The sequence below is a fragment of the Cornus florida genome, unplaced genomic scaffold (genome assembly GCF_030987335.1).
Source record: "Cornus florida cultivar Cherokee Brave unplaced genomic scaffold, ASM3098733v1 CherokeeBrave_3.0.0_Hap2_Chr11, whole genome shotgun sequence".
Classification (NCBI taxonomy): Eukaryota; Viridiplantae; Streptophyta; class Magnoliopsida; order Cornales; family Cornaceae; genus Cornus; species Cornus florida.
The window spans coordinates 135,131,409-135,142,379 of NW_026775581.1; the positions used below are offsets into that span (position 1 = coordinate 135,131,409).

Consider the following 10,971-nt stretch of genomic DNA (forward strand, 5'->3'; position numbering starts at 1 on the left):
TTGATTTTATTATACTCTTAAAAATGAATAAAACTTATTTTTGTTTCCCGTAAAAAAAAAAAAAAAAAATTGATAATGAGCAAAGAGAATCATGGGAGAACAACAAACCTTGAGGTCCCTGATGCTATTTTTTTTTTTTAATTATTTATTTTTATCATTAATCAACTAAATAAGAGAACTAACCCTATCTTTTGCATTATTTTTGATTTTCTGGTAACTACTGTAGTTATTAGTATTTTTTTCCTCTCTATAAGTACTCGTATATCACACAGCGGCAGAAAGAAAAACCCACCAAGTACCGTCGCTACCCAACTCTGCGACTTTCCATCTCCAATACCCTAAATTCACATCTGCCGATAATATTTTTCCGAACCCTACTATCGTAAACCCATTTGTCAGATGTCGACTTCCGGGCAGCCTCAGTTCCGGTACACGCAGACGCCTTCAAAGGTCCTCCATCTCCGAAACCTGCCATGGGAGTGCATCGAAGAAGAGCTCATCGACCTCTGCAAACCCTTCGGCAACATCGTCAACACAAAGTGCAACGTGGGCGCCAATCGCAACCAGGCCTTCGTTGAATTTGTGAGTAATACTATTATTTGTATGTAAATTTCCTATTTCATTTGATCAATTAGGGTTTTTTCATCGATATTTCATGAATTGTGATATGTCGGTTTGTGGAATTGTCTAAAAATAGAAACTTGTTGGCAAGTGGTTGTAGAATATTACACCGTTAATTATTAGTTGGTTTCTTGATTTTCCATATGTGTATAGATTTAGCGAAAACCATATTGGCCAAGCCAAAATGTGCCTGGAATTGAAGATCACAAAAAGAAAGAAAGAAAGTTAACCGGAACTATGAGTTGCAGTTCTCTGGTTACAGCTATTATACGTGGTGGTGCATTTAGCTATTTTTATCTTTAGAGGCAAAAGATTAGTCATACAATTAGATAATAGAGTGATGAGCATGGAAGCTGTATAACATTTATGGGATCATGATAAGATGTTTGTAGGTTCATTATAAACTTCTAAGCACATTGGTGACATTCCTCATTAAATTAAGTTTCATAGCACGTTTGACATAATTTGAATGTGTTAATGTGAGCCAAGAAGATGTCAATCTATGTGACCAAAACTTTTCTTGAAGCTACTTTTTCTTGCTGCAGTAGTAATGTGAACGGTTTAGTTTGTTTGTCAGTCACGTGCCTCGTACATCCATACCATTATCAGGTTGTTGCATGACTAATTTTCTGCTGGTTGCTAGGTTTGTTTGGTCGTAAATTTTCTTTGTCCACTTGAAATTGTGTAGATTATTTTTCTGGTTCCGTTGTACTTCTCTACAGGTTGCTGCTTTATGTTGATAAGGTGTCCTTTTTTCTTTTTTATGTTTTTGAACAGGCAGACCTTAATCAGGCCATTAATATGGTGACCTATTATGCTTCATCATCTGAGCCTGCACAGATTCGTGGTAAAAGCGTGTATATTCAATATTCGAATCGGCATGAAATTGTCAACAACAAGAGTCCAGGAGATATTCCAGGAAATGTCTTGCTGGTAACCTTTGAGGGCGTAGAAGCTGGCGATGTCACCATCGATGTCATTCACTTGGTAAGTGTCCTTGGGCTAAAAGTTATTAGTTATTACCTTTCTGGTATTGATCCGTTCAGATATAACAAATTGTTGTATTTTTCTTGCTGATCCAAACCGAGAATAGCTCGAGTCACCCTACATATGGAGTGGTTTTCCATGTCCTTTTTAATGCATTTGTTAAGCTGAGGTAATTCTTGAGTATGACTTGATACATCAACTCATTATTTGAAGTTTACACACACTGCATGGATCTTCATAAAGTATACTTTTAAATTCTAGTTTATTGTACTGCGTTCAGGAAAGTAGCTAGCCATGCTGCTAATCAAGTCGTACTTCTTGTTTGTCTTGCATAAATCATACTCTCTTGTCTTGCATAAATCATACTCTCTCCGTCCCAAGATACTTGTCCATCTTTCCATTTTGGGATGTCCCAAAAAACATTTCCCATTCCAAAATTGAATGTACTATTTTTTATAACATTCTCAAATTATCCTTTTAACTAAACAACTACACTAATTACGGAGTACTATTTTATCTTTTAGTAAGGGCATATTTGAAACTCCACTCTTATCAATACAATAAAAAACTATTAAAACTCCACTACCATAAAAAGTTGGATTCCCCCTGTAGGACATGTATTTTGGGATAGAGGGAGTAGTGTTTTTTTTTTTTTTCTTTTCTTCTTCTTTTTTTTTTTTTTTTGGTGGATACCCATGCTTAAATCAAGCTGTTAGTCTAATATCAGTAACAATATCAGACGGGCTTGTTTGAAAATTGATCAATGATTACAATCAAAACTTTTGCTGCTCGTACATTCATCATGTTCCAGTTGACATGTGATTTAATGCTCTAGGTTCTAGGATCTCTTCTACACGTCCAATTGGGGAAACTTTGTGGTAGTGTTATTGGATCAGAACAATTGTTAATTTTATCTTGGCCCTTTATTAGATATAAAACCTGATTAAATTACGTGTCAATTTTGATTGAGATCAGTTGAATCACAGATGATGGTCGTTCTTTTATAAATTCTCTTGTTGGAGACAATCTGGATTTGTTATCATGTGCATCCTTCTCCTTTCTAAGGTCTATCTTCTCGCTTACATTTACAGGTGTCATTCTGCACTTCTTTCTGATCCATTCATGTTTTCTTTCTTGTTTTGTTGTAATGTTCTGCTATGGTTTATGACGGTATACCATTTTTTTGTTCATTTCCTTCTCTACTGTTACTTGCTGAAATTTTATTCTAATACACCTCAGGTATTCTCGGCTTTTGGTTTTGTGTACAAGATCGCCACTTTTGAAAAGGCTGTTGGTTTTCAGGTGAGTTGATAAATTCCATTGGGACATGTTTTGCATTTGTATTTGTTTCTCTATATCTTCTCAAATTGCTGGTACATGCTGGCAGGCATTGATTCAATTCAGTGATGCTGAAACTGCATCTTCAGCAAGGGAGGCATTGGATGGAAGAAGCATACCCAGGCATGCACATCTTCTATCTCTCTGAATTCCTTCCTTTTTTCCCCATTTATGACCCCACTTTCCCACTTTTTGGCAAAGTTTCTAAGTTTGGGATCAATGGACTTCTCACTTTGGTCAATATGTGGTTGTAATTTTCAGGTACTTGCTTCCAGACAATGTTGGTTCATGCAACTTACGTATCTCATATTCCGCTCATAAAGATCTGAATATTAAATTTCAATCTCATCGTAGCAGGTGATAGTGGACTCATCAAGCTATTACTTTAATGTTTTTCTTAATTATTCTGTCTTTCCACATATGGTTTGGTTTTTTTAATCATTATTGTTGTATGTTTTTGTTTATCAACTATGGTCTTGCTAATTGATGTGCATGTTTTTTGTCATCTAGGGGTTAGTGAAGCTCGGCATCTAGAAACAGATGTATTTTGCATGGCCTATTAGTAATATTCTTCGTCTTATTGCAGTTGTCTGTTGCATTCCTCCAATTTTTGTGTAGTGATACATTTTAGAGTTCCTTAGTGATTATGAAGGAAATGTGTTAAATGAAGTGGTGTTCCTTCTTGCCTTATATGTTATCTAATTTGGCTGCTCCTAGGATTCGAACCCACATTTTCATGCTTATACCTTGAACATTTTACGAGTGCACCAAGCAATAGCCCCCTTTGATTTGTTAGGATTTGTCCTCACGGGGACTCAAGCTTATCCATTTATTAGCAAAAACCAAGATTACAATAGGGACAACTGACAAGAATCGTTGAGAGTAAGCCCTTTACTAATCGATTTGATTTAAATCTTATTAGCTTGTTTAATTTCTCTTTATCAAGATTCAATGTCTAGGTCCTTGAGCTTTGCATGTACAGAATTTATTTGGGTTATGATACACAACTGATTTGCCAGTCTTGAATGGTTTTCTTGGTGCTTGTTTTGTTCCAAAGGAGATCCCAGCATGCATCTTGTCTTGTCATTCTAATCAGCAGTAGTTTCTGTTATGCTCTGCTGCACAAGAAGTGTACTTGACTCTTTTCCCCCCGCTTAGGAGGCCTTTATTCTATGCGAAACTTTGCGGAGTTTGAATTGAGGTCAATTTAGAATGCAGCTGCTTTTAATTCTTTCAATAGGTCTAGTTTACTCTTAAGTGTTGCTTTATTGTTGTGGGAATAAGCAGTATATTTGCTTTTTAAAGGATCATTAAAGTGGAGTGGATTGAAAGGAAAGTTGCAGTAAATATGAATCTTTTATTTCTATTTTTTAATTTTTTGAAGTACAGATTGGATAATTTCAATTTCCTTACGTGTACATCTTCTTGTCTACAACTTCTTTTATAGTAATTGTATATGTGGAAATTTCAGTCTCGGGAACATTTTTCAAATGCTTTTCTTGGAAGGCAACTGGTATCTATCCCTATTTTTTTACCATTTTGCGGCTGAAATAACTTTTGAAGCCCTTTATATGCACGAATTTCATCATTGTTTGTATTGTCTCTCGCGAAACAGCAATAATGACATATCTCTATCTCTATCTCTATCTCTATCTCCGTCTCCATCACCTTCCCGCTTCAGGCGTATTTCAGCGATCATTTCTATGTAAATGTCTCTTTGTGTTGCTAAATGTGACGGGCTTCTTAAATTATTATATGTCTTCCACTCAATAAACTTTTGTTTATATTACAACTAAACAGATTGCCCCAATTTCCTGGCCTTTTTCTGTTAAAATATTATCCTCTCTATGTGAACTAATATTAAATGCTTCTTTTTCATTACAATTTCTACAGGCTATGCTAATTATTATTATTATTATTATCGTTTTCACATCTCATAGTTTGTCTTTAATGTTGTTCAAGTTTATTTTTATAATACTGTCAATAATGTTTGCTAAAACATTTGGAATTTGTTTGCTTCCTCCTACAGGGACTATACGAATCCGTATCTTCCCGTGAATCCTACTGCAAATGGGGGATTTGTTCAGGTGTGTTTTTTGTTTTGGGATCTTCACAAAATTTTGTAATGTATAATCACTAACAAACAGTAATATTTCAGCCTTCTGTAGGTCCTGATGGAAAGAGAATAGAAACTGAGAGTAATGTGCTTCTTGCATCGATTGAGAATATGCAGTATGCTGTCACGGTGGATTCCATTCATATGGTGATCAATTGCACTTACGTTTTGCTTGTAGAAAGAAATTTTTATTGGGCTAATCGTATTATAATGATTGTTGTACATCTATTTCAGGTATTTTCTGCATTTGGTACCGTCCAGAAAATTGCCATATTTGAGAAGAATGGTGGAACACAGGCACTAATTCAATATCCTGGTAGGTTTCCCTTCCCCCTTTCCAGAAAAGGGAAAAAAAAATTAATAATAACAAGAGAAAGAAAGAAAAAGTGAAAGGAAAAAAAATTCCTTTTACTTTTAGACTCCACTACCTAAACTATGTTCTATTTTCTTCTTAGGAGATTGCGATGTCCTGGTTTAAATGTTCTACTGTTTAGGTCTTTCATGCCAAGGGACTAAGATGCATTGGTGTCTTTCTTAGTTTCTCACCTTTAATTCTCTTGATGACTACTGCATTTTGGAACTTCGGAATTTTAGCTTATATGTGTGAGGGAATTATATACTCGTTTGATACTGAATTTGTGTGATTTTGAATTATGTGCCAAGTTCACGCCGGTTCGAATTAATTGGAGGCCTAAGCGATAACTTTACACGTGGCCTCCAACACCACAAGTTCCACTATCGCATTGATGCATTTACCACTGTAATTTTTTTCCCCTCTTTTTCTTTGGATAAGTTCACCTTTATCACCACACCATTGTAGTTTCTCCGACACTCATCGTATACACTCATATTACACTAAGGTACATTTTTTGTCACTATCTTTGCATATTTGCACAAACACATAACAACTCTCCCTCTCGTCTAGATGAACACGACTTGCACTGAAAAAATAATTGTAGACACTACTGCTCTACAACCACATGGACATATACACTATTAAACTACAAAAAAGTCAAATACCACGCCTATTAAAAACTTCATGAATCATAGGACATTGTATCATATTACACCACTGTAAAGGGCTAAGTGCTAGTTTATTGCACGAGGCTCCCGCCTTTGCGTGGTCTGGGGAGGGTTAGATCCCAAAATTTTTCAATATTTTTATGATACCCCTAAAAATTTAGTTAATTCACAAATAAATTTAATTTATGGTCCTAAAATACATTGAATATTTTAATTCCTTCCCTCCCCCCCCCCCCCCCCCCCCCCCCCCAATTTTTTTACAAAACACTTGTACATTGGCCTCAAAATCAAGAGTTTGAAAATTAATTTAACTCGGTGTCCTTTAAAACTTATAGAATTCTTTTAACTTTGGACTATTTTAAACATAATTTTGAAAGCCCAAATCTTGTGAAACATAACTTTAATTAAGTAAATATGCGCATTCATATTATTTCAGGAGAGAAAAACACACTGATGTCCCTCATAATTAATTAAAATGCATTAATTGTTTTGGTCACACACTTTATTCTTACGGTGTTACAACTAGAATTTTTAAAATTATATACCAATCACTATTGGTGAGTCTTGGGTTCATTAGGAAGGAGGAGAAACTAAAGTGTTGCAAGACTTAAATAACAAAAAAGCCAACAACAACAACTGAAACTTTCTACTGTCACTTGTTAAATGTCAAATTTGTATGGCTACTTCTTGTATATATATGTTACTATACTTATCAAAAAAAAAAAAAAGTATATATATGTTACTAAAGTAATAATTTGTTTTGTTAAAACTTGCGAAATTTTATTTAGTTAAAAATCTTAATCTTTCGTGAAGATAATAATAATGATATATTTTTTCAAAGTGGAATCAAAGTACTCAAAATGTTTTTTTTTTACGAATTCAATTTTTTAAAAATTGAAAGAATTAAAGAAAAATTATTTCTCTACCAATGATTTTTCTTTACCTCTTCTTTTTTTTTTTTTTTACAAAATAAATAGAAATAGCAGGGACAGAAAAAAGAAAAATGATCCACAAAAAAATTGGAGAGAATACACACTATTTTTAAAAAGCCTATAAAGATGCTCACAATAAAAAAAGAAAAAAGAAGAAAGAAAAGAAGAAGAAGAAGAAGAAAAAGGGGGCCATAGGTAGGGGGCCATAGGTGACTTCCTGAGTCGCCATTGAGCGGCCTAGTTAGATTAAAAAAGGAAAAAAAAATATATAATTTTTTTTAATATATAGTAATGGCAGAATGAGCCATAGTATTGCTAGCTTATTTATATTTTTAGCATTCATGGTCACATGGAGAGATTTTTTTCCCCCTTCATATTGGATTCCCAATAAGTATAATTTTCCATTTTTGATTTATTCTTATTTTTTATTGTTGGATTCCCAATTAGTATAATTTTCCATTTATGCTTTGTTCTTAATTCTTGATGATTCTTGTGGGTCATGACTTGTTTGGCTTATAATTGTGCATCGGTGTATATAAATGAGACACCCATTTGTTGACCATTTTAATCAAAGTGCATGCATGCAACTGTCTTTGTTTTGTTTTTTTTTCAAACTATTTGATGGAGCTTGTTGAATGATTTAAACTTGTTTTACTTCCAGATGTCACAACTGCAGCAGTTGCGAAAGATGCTTTAGAGGGACACTGCATATACGAGGGTGGCTATTGTAAGCTTCATCTATCATACTCTCGTCATACTGATCTCAATGTAAAGGTATAAAAATGTGCTTTTGAGTTCATGTTTGTGAGGAAAACAAAATAATAAGAGGAAACGACCTAAATGCGTCCTTACAAGAAAAAGTGGGTCAGTGTTGATTAAATAAGGATTTGGCCTTTTAACGTATGCTTCTTGGCACTTTATTCACCCTCTCAATTTATTTTGCTTGGCCATCTCTTTCCTCTATGTTGATTGTTAATGTATCTGGTTTCAGTCATACAGCGACAAAAGTAGAGATTACACCATCCCTGAATCAGGATTCCCTCCGGGAGCAACAGTTTGGCAGAATCCTCAGGCTGCTCCAACGTTTACTGGAATTGGGAATGAATTTGCTCCTAGTGCTTCTGTGGGACAAGTGCCCTCTTGGGATCCAACAATTCAGGCAGGCACACCAACCTTCGTTTCGGTTGGCAACACTTTTCCTGGTCAAATGTATGCCCCATCCTCTGTTTCTGCCTATGCCACTGCTCCAACTCCTGCTGGTTCTTCACCGGTTATGCAAACCAGCCAAATTACTACGAGTGTGCCTTTGATGGGAGTAGGTCAACCCGTGCATCAGCCAAATATGCGGCCTGGTGGTGCTTCTCCACTGGGTCAGGCTCGTTATTATAGCTAATAATAAGACGGAACAGTTTTCCTCAACATTAGCATGTTTCTCTGCATTTGTTATTATTAAATTATTTAAAGCATTCCTCTATGACTGAATGCTACCAATTTGAGGAGTTGGAGTTTCTGGAATGCAGCATTTGAAATGTTTCATCCTTTTTTTTTTTTTTAAAGGTATGACAGGTGTTGCCCGAGTGAGCAGTGTCCCCACACTATGATCCTAGGTTCGAATCTCCTTCCTCTAATCCACACTGAAAAAAAAAAAAATGTTCATCTTTTGATGTTTGCTTGAGAAATCAATGTGGTTTGATGGCATAGGTAAAGAATTTTATGGGCGGGTTTTGATCAGTCTGTTTTCTTTTTGCATCATTTGCATTCATCAAAATTGATTTATACTAATTCGTATGGAAATGATGCCAATGTTGGAATGATATGAGATTACTCTGGTGACGTTAGAAATTAGAATAAATATTGAACCTAAATTGGCTATGGAAATAGGGTATGAAAGGGTGGAGCTTACAAATTATTACAAGAGTAGGACAAAAAAGAAAGAAAGAAAAAAACTTTAACACAACTTACTTAAACTTGATTGTTTCGATGGATTGTTGTTGTGTGAAGTAGAGGATTTGGAACTGTTGGGCGTGGGTGAATGATAAGATCTTAGCCCAAAACATCAATGACAAAAATATTGTAAATTTATAAGAAAATAGTTAAGACATGTCAAGAAATAGTATCTTTACAGGAAAAAAAGGGCCTTAATTTCCATGTCAATCTAATAATACATTGCAAATTGCTCACATTTTTCTCTAGCCTTGCAAATATACATGCATAATCATATTAAAACTTCAAAAACCGGAATCCAAGGGTATGTGAGATAATGGAGAAGTACACATTCCAAAAAATGTTATATTAATCTGCCTCATAAAAGTTTCACAAATTAAAAAATTTATGTGTATTTGATGAAATTCCAACACGAAGAATTTTGTTATCATTTAGTAATAATGATTGAAAAACCTTCTTACCAACAATTTCTTTGATTTAGACTGCCTTTGTTCCCAACAAGAATCAGGCCAGGTAACACTATGAGTTTTAAAATCAAAAAAGAAAAATGAACCCAAACCAGAGAAGAATTAGGAGAGTTTTTTCTTTAAATTTGAAAAACGCAACCGGTAGTTAATGACCTTTGCCCCATCCTTTGAATCACACATAATTAATAAAGGGTTAAAATCATAAAACCTCTACCACTTTCAAATTTTGATCATAAAACTGTAAAAAAACCCCTATACTTTTAAAAGGTGGTCACATTGCCCCAATATTCGTATCCACTCGTTAACCGGGTTATGAAATAACAAATTTAATCTTACTATTTAATGTAAAATTAAAAACTAAAAATTATTTTTTAAAATTATAAAAATACCCTTTAATCTTCTTCAGAAAGAAATAATACTTTGGTCTCAGCATTCATACTCCGCAAATTCTTTAAGCGGCTAAAACTGTGTGTATTGTGCCAATTCCACTACTTGAAACTTAGCTTGAGAAAAGCAAAAGCAAAAGGCAATTAGCAAATGCTAGAAATTGTACATTCCAGTACCTTCATTTTACTTTAAAAAGACCATTCGCTCACTCAAATCTTTAAAACGACTCTTACACAAAAACACACACACATATAGAGAGACACAGAGAGATTGGTGATTTGGTGTTAGTGCCAGGGTACTTGTCAAACATCCCTTTCTCATGAGCATGCAGAAATTTCTTAAGCTACCCTACCCAAAATGCAAACCGACTTGAAGTCAGTTTCAAAACTGCCACGGCAATGATACAACACCCATACTGTTAAAAGCTCATCAATGTCTAGAGCAATGGAAAAACATGGATTTCGTTAGAGGAGACTAAGAGCAGTATTTATTGAATTGCAGACATACAGGAGCAAATAATAATAATAAATGCTCAAAATTTTTGGAAATGATACAACGGCCAAGAAGCTGATTAATGGTAATGTGCTTTTAATAGAGTTAGCTAATGTAGTGAAGACAACGTCCTAGATCTTTTTGACCTTGGAAAGAAGCCTACATGAATCATGTCATTCTTCATTGCAACTGCCAAACTTTAGGTTTTTCCTAATCGCAGAATTCAGCCAGTTGGGTTATTTTGCTTAAAGCATCAAGCACTAAGCAACCATCCAGCTGGAGGTCAACCATAAACTTTACCAAGCCCTTCACAGCATGAAGAGTTTTCTCGTCCGTAAAATGTTTAGTCATGGTTTCTAGTTGGAGGTCAAGTGAAATGGCAGGTTTTGAAGGTTGAGGGTTGGAGCCCCCAACGCAACAAATGGCTACTTGCCTGTGTGTGATTTACCAAACAAAAGAAGAAACAAGCGAAAATCTTTATCAAGTAGGATTTCAATGTGAAGTTGCCACAGCTTTTTACCTTGAATGATAAAAGGCTTATTGCTATTATTTTCTGTTCTAAGTCATTAAGAATATCCTCAAAATAAGACGCTAAAAATTAGAATGCATTTAGCTGCAAATTTATCTGATTCAATGTGAAAAAGTTAATTGCAATGTCAAAAGC

At 34.7% G+C, this 10,971-nt stretch overlaps 1 protein-coding gene across 2 annotated transcripts; it reads left to right on the top strand.

The window, feature by feature from the left end:
- The first annotated feature begins 255 nt into the window (after positions 1-255).
- Positions 256-8,532, top strand: LOC132283247 (polypyrimidine tract-binding protein homolog 1-like). Of its 2 annotated transcripts, none has more exons than XM_059785173.1 (10): positions 256-582; positions 1,399-1,608; positions 2,848-2,910; positions 2,996-3,069; positions 3,208-3,303; positions 4,976-5,033; positions 5,105-5,209; positions 5,297-5,378; positions 7,679-7,744; positions 8,009-8,180. In XM_059785173.1, the coding sequence occupies exons 1-10, from the start codon at positions 400-402 to the stop codon at positions 8,026-8,028; spliced, it is 957 nt and encodes a 318-aa protein (XP_059641156.1). In that variant the 5' UTR covers positions 256-399; the 3' UTR covers positions 8,029-8,180. The 2 variants fall into 2 exon arrangements, with proteins under 2 accessions (XP_059641156.1, XP_059641155.1); XM_059785172.1 differs by having other exon boundaries at positions 257-582; positions 7,679-7,791; positions 8,009-8,532.
- Positions 8,533-10,971: the final 2,439 nt, after the last annotated feature.